The following is a 23,802-nucleotide window of genomic DNA, read 5'->3' as shown; positions in this document are numbered from 1 at the left end:
AAGTCTCGAGGTGGTCTTGATGAGGGTAGACCATTTGATGAGAAAGTGGCTCCTTATTCAGTGACAACTGCTCCATCGAAATTTTTCACGAAAGCAAGATAGCCACAGGCAATTGGGTTTCTAGTGAACCAGTTGAATCGAACTAATTACAAGTGATTTGGGAGTTAATTGTTCCAATGGTTACCAAACTTAGGTTCATGTCTTTGTTTGGTCACTGAAATTTAAAATATCGAGTTTTAATCACTAAATTTAAGTTCATATTTTTTATTGCTTACTAAAGTTTAAAATATTGAGTTTTGACTACTAAATTTTGAAAAATATTGTACATTACTCACTGTAAACTTAATATTTTTCAAAGTTCAGCAATTATGTTAGTGAGTAACGGACTGTATTTTTCAAAATTCAATAATCAAAATTCGACATTTTAATATTGATGAACAATTAAAGATATGAACCTAAATTTAATGATTAAAATTTGACATTTTAAATTTTATTGACAAACCAAAAACGTGAACGTAAGTTCATTAACCATTTGGAACAATTAATTTTTGATTTGGCATAGGGGACATTTCACTCAAATCATCACTCCTGTTCGTGATCCTTCTTTACTCTGCAAAACCCAAATTCTGCAGAGCATAGAAAGAAGATTGCATTAATGTGGATATATATGCCCTTAAGGGATCTCCAGTTTCGATTCAATTTCATGATTGCTAAATTCTGTTTTGACAGCCGTATATTTTGAATTCACTTATCGAATCCGCATTTCGCAAGGTTGGTTTTTGTATCCTTTTGTTCTATTTTTAAAGGGGAATTTTATGCCTTACATCTGAATCGCTGTTTGGCGTCTTTGTTTCGCAATCTTTCTGTTTTCTGGTTTTTGATTTTGATTTTTGGGTTTAAAAATTTGAATTATGTGAAACTCAAACATCCCATGAAATTTGTTGGGCTGTCAGTTTTGTATCATCCACCTTACCTAACGAGTCTTTTGCTTGACATCATATAATAGTCCCATTTGCTTTGCCACATTAGTTTTCGTACTGTAGTTTATTAATATTTTCTATTATATGTTGGATCTCAACTTAAGTTCCATTCTTGTTAATTTTAGTAGCTTCTAATGGTTTTCCAGATTTTGGGTAGTCTTGAAGACAGCAAAAGAGTTGAACATCTGTTGATTTTTGCGGAATTACATTGAATTAGATTGGTTTTTATTATTTGGTCGGACATTTATTTTAATACTAAGTGTGAGGGGGAAGATTTTCCAAAGAAAATAAGAAATATACATAATGGCCGATGTGGCAGCTCTAGTAGAGATCTCCGGATCCAGATTTAGTGATTTGGAGCTCATCGGAAGAGGGTCCTTTGGCGATGTTTATAAGGGGTAAGTTCGTTATTCTGTCATTTGACTATACACAGGATTAGTTATAAGTTTCATGGTATTATATTTCATTCTGCAGAATGCTTATCCTGTTTTAGCACCGTACAGTTGCTATGGAATTTGACATGTGGTATTAAAAACATAAGGCCATTATGTCGATAAAGGATTGCTTCTCTAACTGATTGTTTATATTTTTGTAACTTCATTACCCAAAAAAAAAGTTGATTTTTTACGTTTTTGTAACTTCACGATTCAAGTTCTGCAACCTCATCTTGGAGCATGTTGCATCTACTGGGTTGCATCATACCGAGAGAGAACTCGTTGCTTGAGTTTCTTTTTCAAGTTTACTTATTTTTCTCTTTGGAATTAATGTTTCTCTGGGTAAATGTACTGGCATAGCATATAATTTAATCAGATAATAGTTTTCTTTTGTCGTGATGCATAGTTTTGCTTTAAGATGAAAAGGCAGAGCAAAAGTTTGATTGGTAATCCAGTGAACATTTCTTCAGAATGTTCTAGCATGTTCAAGAAGTGAATAGCTCAGCAACAACAACAAACTAATCCATAATGCATAATTATAGGATTTGTAGTTAATTAATTTGTTAGATGGTCACGTAATGTTATCCAGAAGACTGTCGGGAAGTATACCAGGTTTCCCTGCAGCACAAAAATTGTGACATTCTGCTAATAGTCAGTTGTAGGTTTCTGATTCCTCATGTGAGATCTCTTAATAAGCACGTCTCTTTTCTTCTCTAAGGCAACAAGGTAATAACTAAGTCTGCATAAAGATTTAATGGTTCTAATCATTACAAATGAGATCATGCTTGCGATTGCTTCAAGACTTGCTTGGTTCCATATAAACTGGTATAATATTCACATAAGACCAAGTTAAATAAAATTGAAGTCCTCTGCAGAATTTTATTTGGAGTTCATGGAAGATGTAGAGGGCTATTGTTTAAGGATAAGAAAATGAGTTGTGGAAGAGAAATCCTAGTGTTCTAAAATTAAGGCTATTTGGAGCCCCATTTTGTGTAAATAATGAGTTTTGTAATAGTAATCTTTTGAAGAATGTGTAGTTAAAAAGTAGAGAAAAGTTTAAAGTTTTAATTGCAATTTTTTTATATTAATCAATGGGTAATACACAAGAAGTGTATTAGTTTAGAGTATGTTTGGTAGAGATTTTAATCTAATTAATATCAGTTTTTTGACCGTTATTTCATTATTTCAGTCGTCATTTTTGAATTCTTCGCTCACAGATAAGACCCACTTTATCTCTAACGATCAAAAAATCAATTAACAAAATCCCTACCAAACAAGTACTTAAATACGAAAGAAACAACTTAAATTGGGCAACCCGTCTATATGCCTAGGAGTTGCAACATTAAACTAATTATACAATGTTAGATAAAACAATTCTCTAGTCTTTTCTATTGTTCGTATTTGATCATCAAAGCAGCGACTATATCTTTCTCTCCACACACCATACGATGCAATCCGGAATAAGGTTCCATACAAGCTTGCCATCCTTAATGCGCAACTTTCTCCCCTATGCCTTTAACAAGTTTTCCGTACATTGCAAAAATACCCATTTCATGTGTTGAGACGCCAAAACATCGTTCCACAATAAACGAGCAACATCACAATGAAAGAACAAGCGATCAATTGTCTCTGCATCCCTTTTACACATATAGTATCACTTTGTAACATAAAAATCCTTTGTTCGAAGATTGTCCATCGTTGACACCCATCCTCTGCCATTAATACCTGTCCTTTGACAACCATCCATAGTAAAAATATCACCCTTGGAAGGCCCCCAGGGCATATCTCCCGGTGGCAAAGGGGAGGGCGGATAGGGCTCAGCGCGGCAGTGTGCAAAGTTCGATTCCCCGCAAGGTGGAATTGGCTTTGTTGCAAGCGGGAGTTACCATATGGGTTAACAGTTTTGGCCTATCCATGTGCTCTCCACCCTGGCTCCTGGGAGGCACATCCTGCGATTTACCTCCTCCACGATGGCCCAGGGCAGGGTCGGTGGGGGCCCTTAAGGTTGGGGTTCAACCTTTTTTTTTTTTTTAATATCACCCTTGGAAGCAATTTACATTTTCATACCATCTTTCAAGGGTATGGACTCTCCACATATCCCAATAAGGATATAAAATAAGTCCCGATTGAGAAGATACCATCGCGTGTCAACCTCCACATGCTACCATCCCCCTCTCCTACCCCGATGTGCACCTCATACAAAGATGCCACGCATAATCATCCACTTCTCAGTCTTGCAAACCCTGCCAAAAATAATGTTCCAACTGAGACTTTCGTTGTATATATTTAAGACCTCACTCACCGTAGTAGCTGGCACCAGAGCAATACGATGCTAGGGAAATCTCGCCCTAAACGGTTTCTCTCTACACCAAAATTTATCCCAAAATCTAAGTGTGTTAAAATTTCCAACCACAAAAGTCAATCTATCCCGAAAATCGCTCAACTCTTGTCAGATATATCTCCACAAACTCACCCTATAAAAACCACGGGCCTCGACTGAGCACCATTCTCCCTGCATAACACCATATTTTGCTCCTACAATTTATTTCCAAAAACTCTCCCTCTTTACTTTAAATTACCAAATTTACTTAACAAGGCCTTATTAAACAATTCAAGGCTTTTCAATCCGAGACTTCTTGTCGTTATGGGAGAACAAAGTGCACTCCAATTAACCAAATGTAATTTTCTTTCCTCCCCTATGCCTCCCTATAAAAACTACCTTTGAATCCTCTCTAATCTTTTCGCCACTGTTGCAGAAATAGGGAACAATGACAATAAATAAGTAGGGAGATTCGACAAAGTGGACTTGATGAGGGAAAGACGGCCTTCCTTTGAGAGATATATGCGTTTTTACCTAGCCTTCTCTTCACCTTTTCCACAATGCTGTTCCAAATATGAATACTTTTGAACCGTGCTCCTAAAGGAAGCCCAAGATATGAAGGCAGCTGCGCAACTCAGCAACTTAATATAGCAGCCAACTCCTCTATGTTCTCAACCTCTCCCATTGTGGTAGCTTCAGATTTTCACATATTTATCTTCAATTCGGATACAGCCTCAAAGCATAGAAGCAAACGACGCAGGTTTCTAAATTGCTCAATATCCACGTCACAGAAGATCAACGTATCATCTACAAACAACAAATGAGATACATGCATCTGATCAATCAAGAAGCCCCTTAACAATCTCTCTGTTACCGCCTTCTCAAGCATCTTATTGAGAGCCTCCATCACGATGACACATAGCAATGGAGACAAAGGATCTCCTTGCCTCAATCTTTTGCTACTCCGAAAATAGCCCTCAGGATTTTCATTCACCATGATTGAGAAAGAAACTGCAGAGATACAAAACTGGATCCATTGGCACCACTAATTTTCTACCGTCCTCCCTTCCATCCTGCTCTTTTATAACTAACATGTATTGGTTTTTATGACAATTAACATTTCCCACCTCCTCCTCATTCCACGTCTTCAGATCCCTTTTCAAAGCCTTCAATTTTTGATCCAACACGTAACTAGGGGACCCCTTGAAGTCATATGATGCCCACCACTTTCGTACACGCTCTACAAAATTTTATACTTTTAGCCACGTCTTCTTAAACCTAAAGGGCCTCCTTCCAGTGCTCCTCACAATATCAGATAACGAAAGAGAGAAATGATTGGAAAACATCATTCTCAATCTCCTTTGAGTGACCTCTGAATACTTAGCTTCCCACTCCCCACATACCAGAAATTGATCTATTTCGGATAAGACAAGTTGATCCCGATTAGATAACCAAGTAAAATTTCCTTCGCTCATAGGCAAGTCCATCAACATGTTTTCCCTAATGAAATCCAAGAAATCCTCCATGGCCCTTGTTACTCTCCAACCACTAGTCCTCTCAGTAGGGAACTAAATCACATTAAAATCTCCTCCAATACACTTTGGGAGGTTCCATCAATCCATCATACCAGCCATCCTATAATCCTCCTCTACTCTCATCAACATTAGGCCCATAAACTCTTATAAACATCCATTAGAATCCATCCCTAATATTTCTAACAAAAGCGACTGAGAAAATTGCCCTTCACTAACCTCCTCCATATAAAAAACTATAGTATCCCACATATCTAACAAACCTCCTGAGGCCCCCGATGACCCCAGGAACTGATACCCGACATGCTGTCCCCCCATAGACTAGTCACGATAGTCGACAGCCCTCGAAACGACCTCCAACTTTTTTTGTTGTAAGCAAACGTCAGTCCTCCGTCTCCTTATCAAATTACGAATACCCAACATTTTCCCTACTTCATTAAGCCCCCTTACATTCCAACTAGTGATTTTTGGAATCATCTCAATACTCCATCAATCCTCTCCTTGACTCACCTTCTTTGACTTCATAATTCATCAAGCATTCAAGCCACTTAAGCTCATAGTCACCATTTCTTCTTGTTTTATCTCCTGGTGTACCCATCCCTTGTCTTCTACTAGCTTAAATTCCTTGAATAATTGCAAAAGCCTATTTTCTTACCCATCGCATGACATACCTACTATCTTGCTGAATTCCTGAATTTTATGGAGAACCCAATTCGACGGTAGGGGTCACATGTCAAGTGCATTGTCCTTCGCGCTCTCCTCATTGTATGGAGGATCATAGTATTGTCCCTCATTATCCCCTATTTGTACCTCATCACTGTAAATATCTCCCTTTTTGGCAACATCTACCCATACCACTAAAGCTCTATCATTCCTTAGATCCCCCTCACTCGTAGACTTTGAATATCTCCTCGTGTATGTGTTCACTACCATAGTTTTAGCACTCATTGCTCGTTGTTTTTCAATTATCGAAGTTGGACTATCTGCCAGTACAATTTTGGTATCTTGCTCTGTCGCCAAAAGTAACCCCTTTTGTTGGATTCGTGTCCACCGCACCCTCAAATTGTGGAGCAGTTGTCTTTGTTCGCACCAATAATCTCCGACTCCAAATTCAACATACTCAGCCCCCTACCTTATGCTAAGGTTCCACCTCCACTCCTATAGTCGACACCTGGGGCTCACCATTTGGCCCAGTTAGCACCTCTTTGCTATAAGTTTAGTTTGATGTCATCTCCTTGGAGTTCATGATTGCTACATTTGTTCCATTGACTGGACAATCATCCAAATCCATCCTACACTTGTGAGAATAAATCTTCTTGGTGCCCACTACAAACCTACTATCCATCAAACTGATTAACTCATCCAATAATCTAAGTCTTGATGTGGTCCCTTAGTCCAATACTATTCAAAGAGTAATCGGGTATGCCCCCTGTTGTTGCTTCCTTACACTTGTGTGTGTCACTCTTCTCATTAACCTCCCTTTCCTTGTGCCATAGTACCCGCTGTTAGACGTTTTGTGAGGCTTGTAGGTTTGTTGCGACTAGCATAAATTATCCCTTGCCGACTCCCTGCTTCAATTGTTCAACGCTTAGCCTTATCTTTGACAACAAAAGAATCAACGGCTCTCTTTGAAACACATGCGAAACTGAAGCCTAGCCCTCTCCATTCGCCCTTCTGGCACCATCACCACTCCTCTCCAACGTCTCTCTCCATACTGATTATTTTATTGAAAGAATGTGTGATCGAAAATAAGTTTGAGGAAAAATGAGTTTTTAGAAAATGGGGGCTAAATTTCAAATTTTATTTCACTTAGTTTGACGATTTCACTGTTTTTGTAGATTTATATTGCTTTTATATAATTTTTTAAAGTTGTACTTAATTATTTGGATAATCAGTAATCACTAGTTAATTTCAGCAATGACAAGAAGCTAAACATTTTTCTTTATAAACTTGAAATTGACTACATCTTTTTGACCACCACTTTGTTAAATCCAGGTCCAATGATTTTCTCCCATTATTTAATGCAATAAATGCTATGAGTTTTGTTTCGTTTGAGCTCAAGCAAGTTGGAAAGATTCCAGATGTTTTCCTATCTGGGGAAATCTCAATGATATAACACAATGCTCTTTCATTCTAATTTTCTTGTGCGGAAAATTGTGGTCATGAGGTTCTTAGGATATTTGAACCTCAAAATACATGGTAAGCTACGTATTTTTGGGTTCAGAGGATCTGCTGGAAGATCATCTAAACTTGATCTTTTGAGGAAATTTGTCTCGAACACTTTACCATGACTGTAAACATCTTTATTGAACTATTTATCATCTAAAAAATTCTTTTCAATTAAATCAAGTTAACATAGCGAACTACTGAAAAATGGCAAATGGATACACTTTTAAAAATGATGCAAAGGCATGCTACAGATAGGTCATCAATAATAATCCATAAAGCAGTCATTTAAGAAATAAATTATACTAACACTTGTCAATTAGATGAGTAATTAACGCATAGTTGTAATTGGTAGAATTGCTTAGTTTCCATTTGTGTACAGTGATAGCTAACATTCAGCCGTGTAATTTGCCTTATTATTCCTATATATACAAAGGAACCCTCACAATGAGGATTATCGAGTCAAAGGATAAATTGAATACCTTGACATGGTATCAGAGCCATAATTCTGAATTTCTTCGTGGTTTCTCGTGCGATAGAGTAGGTCTTCGGTGGTGTCGGAATTTTCCGACTGCGATAGAGTCGGTCTTCGGTGGTGTCGGAATTCTCCGACCTCTTGAGTGCTGTCGGCGTCTTCGGTGGTGACTGGCGACGTCTTCTTTGAGTTCTGTCAAGACTCTTCATTTGGGTCCTACGTGGTGTCCGATTTTTGGGACTTCTTTGGTGCTGCCGGCGTCTCCCGTGGTGGCCGAGACCGTGCGGTGAACGTGGAGGCCGAGATTGGTGCGGTGAGCGTGGAGGCAGAGACTTGTATTGGTGCGGTGAACGTGAGGCGAGACTGGTGAACCCGACGTGAATTAGAGGTTTGATATTAACCTCTGTTTATTGGGCTAAGTAATCCATTGTTTAATTGGGGTGTTAAAGTTTACATGGACAATTTATCCATTGTTTAATTTGGGTCTTAAAGTTTACTTGGGCTCGGTTTATATTGGGCTTAACTACTTGACCATCACTAGGCTTCATATATCATTCGCAGTCCAGCAAGTCAGTCAGTTTATGCAAACTCCACAACATCTTCATCTTGTGGCAGTTCGTCGCATCATTCGGTATCTCCAAGGTACTCTTCATCGTGGATTATTTTTTCCTTCTGGGTCTCCTATTCGTCTTGTTGCATTTAGTGATGCAGATTGGGCCGATTGCCCTGATACTCGTCGTTCTGTTACGGGTTGGTGTATGTTTCTTGGTAATTCTTTGATCTCCTGGAAGAGTAAAAAGCAGACACGTGTGTCTAAATCTTCAACTGAATCCGAATACCGTGCCATGTCCGCTTCCTGTTCTGAGATTATGTGGCTCCGAGGACTTTTAGCTTAACTTGGCTTTCCTCAGTCTGATCCTACACCCCTTCATGCGGACAACACGAGTGCTATTCAGATTGCTGCAAATCCAATATATCATGAGCGTACAAAGCATATTGAAGTAGATTGTCACTCAATCCGAGAGGCTTTTGACGCAAATATTATTTCTCTTCCGCATATCTCTACTGATCTACAGATTGCTGACATATTCACCAAAGCCATGACACGACAACGTCATCTCTTTCTTGTGGGCAAATTGATGCTTCTTGATCACCGAGCATCAATTTGAGGGGGGATGTCAATTAGATGAGTAATTAACGCATAGTTGTAATTGGTAGAATTGCTTAGTTTCCATTTGTGTACAGTGATAGCTAACATTCAGCCGTGTAATTTGCCTTATTATTCCTATATATACAAAGGAACCCTCACAATGAGGATTATCGAGTCAAAGGATAAATTGAATACCTTGACAACACTTATGATTCAGGTTATCAGCTCATCATATAATGGATATTTAAGAATAAAGGGATAATATAGTTGTTTATAGAAAGCCATTTATTTCAGTCAATTAATGAACAAAGATCATAAGAGTTGAGAGAGTTAAAGATTTAAAAAAGCTGAGAGATGATGAGAAAAAACTTCCTCATTTTTCCGCAAGAGACCACCATTGGGGTCAGAAACAAGCAAAGCTAGCGATGAGAAAGAAATATTCCAGCTATGATGGCACAGTCCCTGTCCTTGCGGAAAAATGACCAGCCCATGTCATTTGAAAAAGTGTGAGAAAGAAATATTCCAGCTGTGATGGTACAATCCCTCTACATTTGTGAAACTGAAGACTCCTTTCACTAAAGTGTAGTAATTGTCAACGTTTTTTTCCAAATTTGTTTTCATGATCATCTTGTCTATATCTATTGAAGTAGATACACTTTATTAAACGCTTTCACTTTTCTGAATGATTGGAGGCGGAAAAAAAAAGTTGAAAATCTTTCCGGCGCATGGATTCCCTATGTAGCATATTGATGGATCATGGAAGTAAAGCATTGCCCACTTCAAAGAAAGTAGTTGCCTGAGAATCTGGAGGGAATTATTAATGCATTTTCACATTTCAAACCCAAATTTTATGCATTACTTTTTTGGAGAAACATGAGAGTCTCAATGGCATGAGGATACAAAACGGTTAAAAGACACTTTCAAACAGTTATGGTTCATCTTGTACTCTCATCTAAAGCACAAGATTCTAATTCTAGAATCATGTTAAGATTTCATCCTTTAATTCGTAAAATTAATGAAATAGGGGTGTGGGTGTTGAAAGGCTTTAGAACCACATGACTAGAAAAAACTTCCCTTTTATGACCTGTGCTTCATCAATCTCCAACTTCCCTTTTATGATCTGTGCTTCATCAATCTCCAGTGCGTATAGTAGATCTGCTTTTGCTTAGGGCTCAAAGCTTTTATCTATGCATTGCCCAGAGGAAAGTCTACAAAAATCCTTATTATTGCTTTTGAGAAGTTACATTTGTTGGATTATTCTTAGCAGCAGAATAGTTAAGCTCATGTATGGGAAGTCATTATAATCGGTTTAAATTATAAATGAAGAGAACTGAGTCATGCATAAGTGGATAGTACTTGTGGGTTCCGCGAAATATGTGGACAAAGAATAGGTTTGACCCTAAGTATTATAATTTAAACCACTCTCAAACAAGTGTTAAATGCTTAATTAGCATTTGTTTAATACTCAATAGATTTTTTTGACCATATTAACAGGTAAATAGACTTAATGAAATTTATTGACTTGCCATCTATGCTTCCTCTGTTGCGTGCCAGCTGCATATTATTCTGATATGTGATTTACAGAATCCCCTGCTATCATCACTTGGAGCCGCAGGGACTGTTAAATTTTAAGTAATTGAGGGGGGGGGGGGGACTGCAAAATATTTCTTCCATAAAATACATTTCATTTAAGTGGCAGCCATGAACCAATCAAGAGGGGTTTTCTTGCTATTTCTAAATTGCTGTCTTAGTATACACTTCCTTTATAAAATACTTTTAATTTGAGTGTGAAGTTATCTTTCTTGATTATCGAGATATTTCTGCCATTTTCCTATTGTAGGTTTGACAAGGAGTTAAACAAGGAAGTTGCCATAAAAGTCATCGATTTAGAAGAATCGTGAGTATATAAACTTTGGCCATCCTTTGTTGCAAAATACGAGATGCTGTTTTCTTTAATTGAATATGGTGACTTTATTATCTGAGATCTTTGGAAGCACTTATCATTTTTAATATCTTTGCTTCTTATTTTATGTTTTCCTCGCTAAGGAAGCAAGTACCCTTGGTTGTGTGTCATATTAGGCTTACCTTAATACCATAATAGAGACTTCCTTCTTTAGAGCTGCCGTATGTTTAACTTGCTTGCTGTAAGTATTCTAAAGTATCATCTGATTTTTCTGCTGCAGAGAGGATGAAATTGAGGACATTCAGAAGGTATCTTTGACATTTCTGTACAGACTTCAAGGAATGAATTTACATAAGAACAAGTACGTTTTTTTATTTACTTTTCATTTTCTACAGGAAATCGCTGTTCTTTCTCAATGTCGATCTCCATATATTACGGAGTATTATGCTTCTATTCTGCACCAGACTAAGCTATGGATAATAATGGAATACATGGCTGGGGGTTCCGTTGCTGATCTGGTAGGCAATTTACTGATAGCAAGTAATTTCTCCAAATTTTGGATTCCATTCCACGTTAAAATGGCTACAGTTAGAAGTCAGATATGAAATATCTTAGATTGATCTAAACCCTCCAAGATAACAATTAGTCTTTGATATTAAATTCCTGTGGATATATCTTTCTATCATCCACCACCTCCATTTTTTTAACTGCTAATTACAAATGTTATGATGCAAATTAATTTTAGTCTTAGTCAAAGTGTCGAAGAGTCATTGTCTAGTTTTATACAAAGTCTTTGTTTCAGTTAATTGTCTTTTAAAAGTTGAGTAGTCAAAGAAGTCTGTTAGTTTTCCTAGATTAATTTATTTGAAGTTTAGCGGTGTCAAGAAGTCATTTTTACTTTAAACAGAGTCAAGAATGCAGCTTTGTGATCAGTTTTATTATCAATATTATTGAAAGTTTATCTAGAACCCTCTTAAAGGCTTTTTCCAGATTTTCCTTAAGAAATCTTGGCTCCAACGGTGTTTGGAGTATTTTAATCTTGGTTACTTTACTTATTTAAGGTTTGACTGTCATTATGTTATCTTTCTTTTGTTTGGTAGACCTCGTGTTGTTTGCAATTCTCTTTCTATACCTGGTCGAACATAACTATAAAAATACATAGACAATTTCTATGCATGTATTTCCCTTGGATGCTCATTCAGGTTTCTTTTGCAAGGCTTCTACTGAGAAGCATTCTTCATGTCCAAATACTGTACCATCCATTCTAGATTAGTGTATAACAGAGGAATATGAAGGTAAATCCTCCTATCAGTGTCTAGATTGTGTTGACATAGTTGACATTTTAATGCAAATGTTTGGTTTAACTCTTGCATATTAGAAGTACGTTCAATTGATTCAACATCGATGATTAAAAAAAAATAATAATAATAAAACACTATACGGTCGATACTATTACAGGATAAATAAGGATACTTATGCTTATTTTCCTCTTACAGATTCAACCAAACCAGCCGCTGGATGAAGTCTCTATATCTTGCATCTTACGGGATTTGCTTCATGCAATCGAATATCTTCACAGTGAAGGGAAAATTCATCGAGATATCAAAGGTACATTACAAGGGGCCATCAGTTAAGTTTACAATAATTAGATCCAATCATACTTTTTAACAGGAACATACATAACCACATTTTTCTAGATCTATATATCTACCATTGGTGTATCCTTTCAATCTTTTTGAAGTAATGGAATAAGCTATTGGAGATGTGCTTTGAAGCTATTGGAGATGTTCTTTGATAGGTGTCAAATGCTCCTTATTTAGTTTTTTATTAAGAAAGATCACATTATCCTTCTAGTTGTTGCGTTAAATTTGAATTAGCAATCCCATCTTCGTCATCTAAATTTTAAGCACATTAGAAATCTTTTTCTTCTTCCTCTAAATTTGTTGGAAATGCTTATCATTGTATTATGTTTTGGCAGCTGCAAACATTTTGTTGACCGAGACTGGTGATGTTAAGGTATAAATTTCCTGCTTGAAGAAATTCAGAATCTTAAAGTTTCTTACGCCATCTTGGAGAGAGTATCCGTTATGGATAGAGTTAAATAGGCCGCCTACTTGTTTTGAAAACTTTATATTTCTTTACTCTGATAGGTTGCAGATTTTGGTGTTTCTGCTCAATTAACAAGGACAATTTCAAGAAGAAAGGTACTGTTTTCTTAAATTCTAAATTTCTCTGATGAAATATATATGTGCAACTTCTGAACCTTTTTCCATCTTAATTTTAATTGTTAGGCTTAATTATTGTATAAGCAACCTTGCTAATGGTTCTGTTTTAATCATGTCTGGTCTTCTAGACTCTGGTTCTAATATTCATTAAATGAGGCTTATGAATTTGGAATGTGTTGACATATTTTCGGTGGCCGATCATTTTTCTGCATAATTTGAGTGCTATGACATTGGTCTTAGTAAAGACAGCATCCTCTTCCCAACTGTGTTTCCACTAGTCTCATCCACTTGCTGTATTGCAGTTATTTTCCAGTTTGGTTAATAAGTGTGAGGAATTCTTTTTATAATTTAACGTGTCTAAAGAGAATTGATTTTCTTGTTCCTGGTTATTGACTATTTATTGTACTCAAAGGGATCATCAAACTCATGCTAATGCAATTAAAAGTTATAGACATTTGTAGGAACACCATTCTGGATGGCTCCAGAAGTAATTCAGAACTCTGAAGGATACAATGAGAAGGTGCAACATCCTAATTTCCACCCTCATGTTTCTTCCACCATTTTATTCCAGTTACCCTTTTCTCCTAACACTATTTTTGATTATGCCGTTTGGTGCTCCTACTCCCTGTTTGATGCTGGGCTTGATGCAGGCTGATATATGGTCTCTAGGAATAACTGCAATTGAGATGGCAAAAGGGGAACCTCCACTTGCGGACCTCCATCCCATGAGAGTTCTATTTATTATACCTCGAGAGAATCCACCACAGGTGTACATTTACTTTCATTTACACTGTGCAGGCTAAATCTCTCTTCTCTCACTTAATGAGAAGGTTTAATCTTATGTCTTGCAGCTAGATGAGCACTTTTCTCGTCCTCTGAAGGAATTCGTATCATTGTGTTTGAAGAAGAATCCCACAGAGGTAGGTTCTATTGAGTTCACACTTTCTCCTTCACCCTTTGCCCGTGCTGTTTTCTGGTTGTTGTCCGACTGGTGCTTCACATTTTTCTTATTCTTCGTGATCAATTTATTGATGTTTATGGATGGATTAGAAGTCGATTTATATGAAAATTTCATAGTTGTCTCACGTCTGTGATATGGGGATTGGAGAGAATCTCCTTTGCAAAGGAGTTCTGGTGTCTAAAACAAGAAGAGAGTCCAAATGTTTTCTCATCGCGAGTCTTGCCTTGTTAATGGTGGACCGTTGTACAACTGCTGTTATTAGTGCGAAACCCCTTAACATGTCAAAGTTTAACCACCTCATCTAAATAAAAGCTTAAGCTGTTATGTAGGGGACAAATTTATTTACATAAATTCAGTCTTTAATACGCCCCTCATGTATAGGTATTCATTTTTTTCTTGAAATTCCTTATACGTGGACAATTTTGATTTTCACAAAGGAGTGACTTCAAGACTTGAACTCATGATCTTTGCCTTCTTGATACTATGTTGAACCCTCTCATCAAAAAGCTAGGCTGTTAGAGGGGAGACAAACATATTTTCTTGTTGTAGATGTACATAAATAGGAAGATTTCTCCATATATGGCGATTTCAACTTTTCTTGGCCTAATTGGTCTGGCTAAGTTGGATGGTGATTTAACAGATCAGCTAGAGCCTGAAGATGGATGAAGATATAAGAATTTTTCAATGAGCACCTAACTTCTGTTTCTATTGCGTTAGTTAACGGACAAGGGAAAGATGTATCTCTGTCACACTCTGTTATGGTAACTAAAATACCCTAGGGATTGATGCTGAACACCGAAAGTAATATATTGATAATTTACTCTATAGGAATCGATGGTTGTTTCTTGAAACTTGCTTATGATGGAGTCTTCATATCAAAATCCTTTTCAATAACTTAATTCAGATGCATTCTTGATGGTTTTTATTAATCTCATGCTTTGAATTGTTGTTATATCATTTTCTAGCAAATAAATAGAGATCAAATTCTCCTAACAAGCTCATTTAATTAAAATCATCGAAAAAGATAGTTTTGTAAGGAACTAAAGTGTTGAACCACTTGATTTAAAAGTTTAAGTTATCAGATTGGGCCAAATGTAATTTGAATATTGTTTTTAATACCTACCCTCAAGTTTATGCGGAATTTATTTTGTTCCCATCAAAAGCTAGCACGTGCACAATTCATTTAAACGAGAGTTTATGAGACTTGACTCGGAACCTTTTCCTGCTCTGGTACCATATTAAGATTTGAGGTTTTCTTGAAAGGTCAACTTGTAGAGTAGCGCAACCCTTTATATATTGGTTAATATATTCAATCTCTATTGTCCTAGAACTTTCTTTATGCCCGTTTCATGGGTCAAATTGGTTTTGATGTATGTGTGTATTATAACTTTCTTGTGCAGTCTATGTTTTATTAAATGGCATATTTTGCCCGTGTTTGGGCTCCATTTTAATTTAATGCATTTGTTTCTTTCTTCATTTTCAACCACACGTTCTTCAATAAAGTAATACCAAACTTTTTTTTTTTTTTTTTAAATCACACATTCTCCAAAAAAAATTACAATTCCAAAATACATTTTCTCCAAATTTTCATTAAAATAGAGCCCAAACAAGGGCGCTTCATTTCATCTCTGTATAAATGTATTCTTCACATCCTTGAAGATCTATGTGCTGTGCCTTCCACCACTGCTGATAAGAACAATGTGTTGGTGGGATGTCATGGTGGTGACATGCATCTATTTTCTCAACAATTATTCCTGATCATTTTGATTTTTCTTTTTTTCCTGTTTGCTTTGTTAGTCATTTGATGTTATGCTTTGTTTGCTAATTTTAGAGGCCAAGTGCAAAGGAACTTCTAAGGCATCGTTTTATCAGAAATGCAAGGAAGAGTCCGAGGCTTTTGGAGAGAATCAGGTTTATCATCTTGTTGCACTGATTTATTTATGAATTTTTTCTCCAAGACCTGTTGTTACAACAATAAGTGTTAATGTCCCTTTGTTAGCTTTCATTGGGACCTGGTATACCACCTGTAAACTTGTATGCCTTGCATGATGGTATAACATGAATATTTTCTATTTAAGAAAAATGGGAATTAATTGTCCTTTTCTGTCACTGAAAGTTGTCTTAATCCCATATCTTTCGGAAGTTCATTTATATGGAGCAGTAACAAATGTTTTTAGTTTTTCTGGGCTTCAGAAATTAGCAAAGATGTAACATTTGATTTGATGTTTCGTGACAGCTGAACTCGAATGTGCTGTAGATAGTTATTTTTAATATATCAAGATATTAGTATTTGAAACTTCAAAATTTAAATTCATGTTTATCGCACCCTTGTAATGCAATTAAGTGATGTAATAACCTGCATTTCTTTTATCTTGCAGAGAGCGCCCAAAGTTCAAAATTGATGAAGAGAGTCCTAAAAATGGTCCAACACCTTTGGGGGAGGCTTCTGGAACTGTGAAGGTGACAAGAGATTCTGGAGTTGAAGATACCATTCAAAACAGGTCAGTTGAATATTATAATACTTATGTTTGCTTATCAGAGATGTTTTATGTGGCTGACTGGTACCAATTGACAGTGGTCAGGCAACGGGTCTGAGAAATGCTGGATGGGATTTCAGCATTGGCGGATCAACTGGCACGCAAACCTCACGAAATGTAGTAAGACCACCTCAGGTTAGAGATAGGAAGTTAGAGGTTCCGTCAAATCAACCAACCTCTAGAAAAAATTTAGAGAGTTATAATAAAGGGTCTTCTGCTTCTGGAACTATGCTTTATACTTCATCAGAGGTCTCCACGAGAAAAGAGGCTAACCATGAAATGAAGCAAGAAAGCTATCTTGAAGATGTATGGAACTGCCACTCCTTATATGTTTATACTGCATTTATTGCACATCATAGATGCATACTTGTTATGTAGCTTAAATCTGAAAATTCGGGAGCTGGATATTCTATAAATTATTTAAATTCATTCTAAAGTAAAAGCATTAAGGTATCTGAACAAGTTCCACTACCTTGGAACATGGGAATCTACTCTTTGGAAACATTATAATTCCTCTGTGTATAAGCAAATATCAGCTTGTCTTTGTTTGGCTGTACTAAGTATCGCTGTAGTCTGTGGCTCTGTGCACTGGCTGTTGATCCGGGCTTCTGATGTCCGCGTTGAGTTTTTGATTATCAGATATAGTTGGTTTCATGCACATTGCATATCATGATCTTATCAACTACCTGAATCTGAATTCTACACAAATACTTTTGCCTCCAAGTGCCATGTTTTCGAATTTAATCACCACCAATGAAAATGATCCCTTGTGCAAATTTAACTCATCCTCGAGATATAATCTATGCAGTCTTGTGCTGAAGACCAAAATATCTCAAACAGATAAGAGTGTGCAAAGATTGAGATTGATGGAATGGCATAAACTTTATAAATTTCTTGAAGAACTTCAAGAATATTATATTTTAATGTCACATTATGTAAAAATCTCTATATTTTGTGTTCACAATCTATAGGAAGAAGCAAGCGGGACAGGAACTATTGTCGTACGATCTCCAAGAGTTCAGATGTCCCTAAGTAACAATAGTTTCAAGGTATGTCTACTCTCTGGTTGAACTTACAAAGTACTTGTGTCCTGTTGTTTTGCTGTTAATGCAATAAGACTTCTATTGGCATTCCAGTCTAGCAGCGTGTTTACCTCTGTTGAAGATGCTTCCATCGGTGGCACTGTTGTTTACCGTGGGCAGCATGATGATTCAGATTCTCCCCGAACTCCGAAGTCTAGATTGGGAATTCAAGAAAGGACTTCTAATGCATCTGTTGAAGACAGTTCTATAAACCTTGCAGAGGTTGTCTTCTGTTTGCTTCCTTACATGCTCTGTCCCATTATTAGCTTATCAAATCAAAGTATCTGCTAAAATTTGTAATATTCCTTCATGTACCTTGATGTAGTTTAAACACGGACCATCCACTTTAACTTTATAATAATTGAAGCTCCATTTTCTATGTTCTTCAAGATGAAAAGATTATTCCAATTGGGAAAGCTGATCATGAAAAGCTGACAAATCTTTTACTAACAATTAGTGATACTATTTATTTTGTTAGAGAATTCTTTATTTCCTAAAAATAGGTATATTTGTGAATGTTGAAATTAAACTTATTAGCATGCATTCTTGTTACTTGTTTTGTGTCCGTATAACATTTCTTTGTTCTTTGGTCCTTAGCTTGATTTATGCAATGCTTCCCCTGATTCACTTTAAAGCTTAATTTTTTTCTGAACATCTAGAAAGATTTCTATTTTGCACATCAACTTCGAATTTATCTACTAACTAAACCAATAGGTATCAACATGACAATTTGACTATATTGCTCATTTATGCTATTATATTTAGGCAAAGGCTGCAATTCAAGCAGGAGCAAGGAAAGGAAATGTTAAGGAAAGGTCTATGTTGGGCAAAGTCAATAAAGACCTGCAGGAAAGCAGAAGTATGGAACAATCATCAACAAGCTCTGAATCGTCAAGGTAATATGCGTACGCTACCCATCATGTGTTTGACGTGCTGCCACTAAAGTTCCATTTGGAATAGATTAATATCTGAATTCTTGTAAAATGTTTTTTACCTACCGATGAAACATGGAACCTCAACCCAGACACTCTCGGGATTATTTTGATGCACAAAAAGCATTTTCTGGATCACACCAAGCGAGTGATGATGAAGATAATGCAAGAACTGCTGCAGCATCTTCATCAGCTCCATTATCCCTGCTTCTTATCCCATCACTTAAAGAGGTAAATCCTCAGATTATTGCTCATTGTTGACCTTCCTGAATTTGATTATACTTTTTCACTTTTACTTTATTATACTCAATATACAGAAGATTTATGTTGATGCTAGATGTAGGCATGCTGCTCAATGTAACTCAACTGAGAGAAGGTATTAGGATGTGCAACTTATGGGGAAGAAAGTTAGTTTAGAAAGACCTATACCAAATATTGATTCAAATTGGACATGACACAATCACAAATGGATTAGAATAAGGAATAATATCAAGCTTAATGCTTAAAAGAGAATCCTAATCGAAATTAGTGTGATTTAACCATTCTTACTGTATGAAGATAGTGATTTAAAATAAGATCACGGAATGGTGGATGAAATAGCTGACTAATTGTAAAATGGATTTTTTTTCCCAAGGAATATTTTAAATTACAAGGAAGTTGAAATGGAAGTTCCATACTAAATTGTTTTGGTGAGAGAGTGGTACTGGAATGATCCATACTACATGAGAGCATATTAAGATTTAAAAGAATTTATCACCTTGATGCTTTAGAGGGAAATTGGACTCAACTAGAGCTATATGTGTTGTAGAACATATAAAGAGCCGTGGGATAAAATCTTATTTGCATGCTAAAACTGTCTTGTCTTAGAGCAGAGCACTACGACCCTTGAAACAAATTCTGTAAGAGATGTTTTCTTGAAAGCTGATTGACGCCTCTATCAAATCAAAGCTGAAACAAAATTAATAAGGAAACAATTGCTGCTTTTAAGTGTGGACTCAGCATTTGTATTTTATGTAATAGTCTTGAAGAGTTTGGGACTATTATAGTGCTGGAGAGGTATCATAGTTATAAATTCTTCTCTGCGTGCAAAATTCATTATTGGTTCTTCGTATGCTTCTAATAATGTATAGCATTTCTGCTTGAAGTAAATGGTTTCTAATGTATTTTTTAATTCTATGGTTGAGTAAAATTGTAAATACTGGCAATCCTATTGAAATCAAGGAATATAGGCCTGCATGCCATCCACACCAGAATAAATAGAGTTTTCGGAAAACCCACTAGTTGAGGAAGACCTCTTAGGAATAAGAAACATAAGACTAAAGAGAGCTAAAAAGGATCTTTCATTGATAATCCTAGAAATCTCAAATGTTAGCAATTTTGGTATGTAGACTAAATAATACAATGCAAGAAAAAGTTCCTTGATACACGGGGATCTAGAACAACAAACTCTCTCCGTCCCATAAAGATAGGCTTTTGGTATGTAGACTAAATAATACAATGCAAGAAAAAGTTCCTTGATACATGGGGATCTAGAACAACAAACTCTCTCCGTCCCATAAAGATAAGCTTACTTTCATTTTTACAAAGATTAAGAAAATATAATTAATATAATTGAAAATATAATTTTTTATTTTTACATTTTTCCTATATACTCCTACATTAAATAACGATTTAAATAAGAATAGTTTATATTTGTTGATAACAAGACACATTTAATAGGGGTATATTAAAAAATCGATAATTTGGGGAGTTGAGATTTGCTGTCTAAATAGCTATCCATTCAATGAATTATTGACATGCCATCAATTTGATTGGTTAGTGGTCAGGTTAAAGAGGGTAAATTTGACAATTTCAAGTTTACCCTCTTTAACTTGGTCATTTCAAGTTTACCCTCTTTAACTTGACCACTAACCAATCAAATTGATGACATGCTAATAATTCATTGGATGGGCAGCAGATTTCATCTCTAATTTAAGATGGACGAAAAAGATTTAAGATGGACGAAAAAGGAAAGCAAGCCTATGCAAATGGGACGGAGGGAGTATAAGTTATCATGCTTTCAAAATTTATTATTGTTTCTTCATATGCTTCTAATAAGGTATAGCATTTCCGCTTAAGGTAACTGGTTTTTAAAGTGTTTTTTAAGTGAACAGATTCACTACAATTATCTACAAAATATCTATGGTTGAGTAAAATTGTAAATATTGGCATTGATATTACCCTTTATCCCCATTCTTATGGCATCCTTTCAATTACATGTTAACAAAGTGATTCCTTTGCTAGTTAGGATTCTCTTGCTTTTTGGAGCTGCGCTCATGGCTGTATTATTTTTGCCTTTATACTAACAAGCTTTGAAAAACGCTTGTACATTTTGACCTCAAACTCTAGTTTTCCACATCTTGTATTGTCTAGACTTAATTATTTCGTTGGCCAATATAAATTTTAGCTTTTTGGAGCTTGTGATTCCTTCAATTTCTATACATCCTCTGATTTCTATGTTTATGTTGTATTGAGAGACGAAAATTTAATGAGTAAAATATACTAGTTTACCAGTAAACTTATAGTGTCCCAAATGCACAATAATTTATTGTTCAACTTGGTTTTAATGTTCTAACTTACCATGGCAGGCGATTGCTGATGATTCAGGAGGGTCAGTTTTCCAGACAGTGGCAAACTCTGTAATGGATATGGAACATTCCAAGCCCGGTTCGTCTGAACTACTCGTCACTGGGTTGCTTCAGCGACTGTCAAGGTTTGCTATTTATATCCTAGTTTTTCCATCCTTTGTTCAATGTGAGGTTACTGTAAAATGGCACAAACTTCTGACTTGGAGCTAAAAATATGCAGTTCAAACGAAAAGTCACTGAAGGACCTTCAGGAGCTTGCATCCCGCATCTTTGCAAAGGGCAAGACTGAAATACCAGCTACAAATGCGGAAACCGATAGCAAGAAAAAGCAGCAAAATAAGGAGCTTCATTCAAATGCCAATATGAGCCCACTTGCTAGGTTCTTGCTCTCAAGGTACGTGAGAAAGCTGCTGACCCTTACTTATCTTGTAAAATAAATATATATTGTGCCTGTATTAGACCCATCAAGTACCTGATTAGACAACTAGAGCTTGTTTGGTTGTGCTTATAAGTTACTTTTCTATAAAAGTAAATTGACTTGCTTTTTTAGCATACCAAACATGCTCACAAGTCATAATCAGGTCGATGTTGCCTTTGCATCTACAGTAAGTAAAGTTGTATAATGAATAAATATAGAATGCTGTGGCATGTTTTTATAGCGTTGCTCGGCTAATCTCACTGGCGCTCTTGCTTACTATATTAAGTTTGGTGTACTGATAATCCATTTCCTCCGCTTTCAAATGCAGATGGCAAGGCCATGTTTCTCGAGATCTAAATACTTGAAACATGAGGTTAGATAATTATTTTTTTGAGTTATAATTTGTGTTCTTATTTTCAGAATTTAAATTGAATAAATGTAAATATCATTTAAAGAAACTGTTAACTTATATTTCCAATCATTTTTGTTCTTTTCTTGGTCATATAGTTGGTGTACATTTAGCTTTTGCTAATTTGATTTATCTATGTGAGAATATAAAAGAAAATTGCGGTTCCGAAGGTTAACTTTTTGGCTATGAATTAAAATTTAGTCAAGGTTTTTGCCAGTTAGATCATACAAAGTTTATCACTTTATAGCCAAAATAGACATTATGATCTATCTTCGCATCAAGTAGAAACGGTTATGGCATGTTAGGTATGTATGCTAGACAAGCTTACTCAACATTAAGAACAATGCTAAAAAGAGAATTTTCCATTGTCCACATGCTGCACGCCTATTTTGGCGATGGATGATAGCATCCGAGGTTTCTACCCCTTAGGGTCCGTTCCATTAGGTATGAATTTTGCTTTTGCTTTTGTTTTCTTCAGAAGAAATTTTGGGGGAAGTTATCCTTATTTTTGTTTGGAAACTAATTTTTGAAAGTGATTTTTATTCTCAAAGTTTTTAGAGTCGTATTGAACTAATTTCCTTTAAAAATTCTAACTAGAAACACATTCATAAAATTTGTCAAAAAGATCAAAAGTAGCTTTTGAATCTCAAAAGCTTCTTTTGACTTTTCAAAAGTCATGTCAAAAGAATCCTTATAGTAGTTTGTAACCTCATTTGGTGAGTTTAATAGTCTAACCGGGTTGGTTGTACAGGTCTGTATAGGCCACTCACACATTCAAGGGTTGGGTGATTTTTTTTTTATTTTTTAAATAATCACCCACCCATCTCGGCATGCATCTGGCCTATACAGCCATAATTATTCTTAACAGCCTATGGTGACTGCAGCCATGGTTCCATAGCTGATGTGGGTTTGGATCAGGTTGATTTTGACATACCTTTATCTCAACTATTACATCCACGAAATTGATTGCTATATTATAATTTCGCCAATTGAGAGTAAGGTTTTAGTTTGGTTTAAGATACATAGCTTTAGCTGGATTGATGAAAAATTATTTGTAAATTTTTATTACAGAATTATTGTATATTTCAAAATCAGAATTTGAGTATTTGGTAAATAAAATTAAATTACTTTTGGGTAATTATTTATATTCATGATATTCAAAACACATTTTTTGTTTGTCACAACACCTATTTTTTTAAGAGGCGACACGCGGACACCATATTCTAATTATACTGAAGGTTTCCTTAACCTTTGCTCATTATCGCATGTGTCCCAATCTTTTTCAACCTTATATTAATTGATGCATACCATTTTGAATGATTTTTTCCATTAATATTTTGTTAGGAAGCATGAGAAAACTTAGGATCCCTCACATTTTAAATAATCAAAAAATAAAAGTTCGACAAACTTTTTCCTCTCATTTCAAAGTATGGTAACAAAGTATTTTTGGACAAAAACTATCGTCAATGACAAGATCTGCTAATGTATGAAATATTGATGATTAAAATGCAACTAAAATTAATGGGGATTCAGGAGCACTTTTGAGCAAAGGTCCTACTTTTAGTACAATTAAAATGTGGCACGATGTGAAGTTGTGGTGTCAATATAATTATACATTACTTAATTATTGTGTCACATACAATTACTAAAA

At 35.8% G+C, this 23,802-nt stretch overlaps 1 protein-coding gene across 2 annotated transcripts; it reads left to right on the top strand.

Moving 5' to 3' along the window:
* The first annotated feature begins 546 nt into the window (after positions 1 to 546).
* LOC111395616 (germinal center kinase 1-like) lies at positions 547 to 22,316 on the top strand. 2 transcript variants are annotated; one of them, XM_023021696.1, is made up of 21 exons: positions 547 to 771; positions 1,127 to 1,378; positions 10,898 to 10,954; positions 11,241 to 11,268; positions 11,356 to 11,478; positions 12,457 to 12,568; positions 12,939 to 12,976; positions 13,111 to 13,164; positions 13,637 to 13,705; positions 13,836 to 13,952; positions 14,037 to 14,105; positions 15,978 to 16,057; positions 16,525 to 16,647; positions 16,722 to 16,989; positions 17,655 to 17,732; positions 17,820 to 17,987; positions 18,531 to 18,661; positions 18,790 to 18,928; positions 21,325 to 21,449; positions 21,545 to 21,718; positions 22,071 to 22,316. In XM_023021696.1, the coding sequence occupies exons 2-21, from the start codon at positions 1,284 to 1,286 to the stop codon at positions 22,105 to 22,107; spliced, it is 2,085 nt and encodes a 694-aa protein (XP_022877464.1). In that variant the 5' UTR covers positions 547 to 771; positions 1,127 to 1,283; the 3' UTR covers positions 22,108 to 22,316. The 2 variants fall into 2 exon arrangements, with proteins under 2 accessions (XP_022877464.1, XP_022877465.1); XM_023021697.1 differs by lacking the exon at positions 1,127 to 1,378.
* Positions 22,317 to 23,802: the final 1,486 nt, after the last annotated feature.

Source organism: Olea europaea, chromosome 6 (assembly GCF_002742605.1).
Source record: "Olea europaea var. sylvestris chromosome 6, O_europaea_v1, whole genome shotgun sequence".
Taxonomy (NCBI): Eukaryota; Viridiplantae; Streptophyta; class Magnoliopsida; order Lamiales; family Oleaceae; genus Olea; species Olea europaea.
This window is presented reverse-complemented; position numbering and strand designations above follow the sequence as displayed.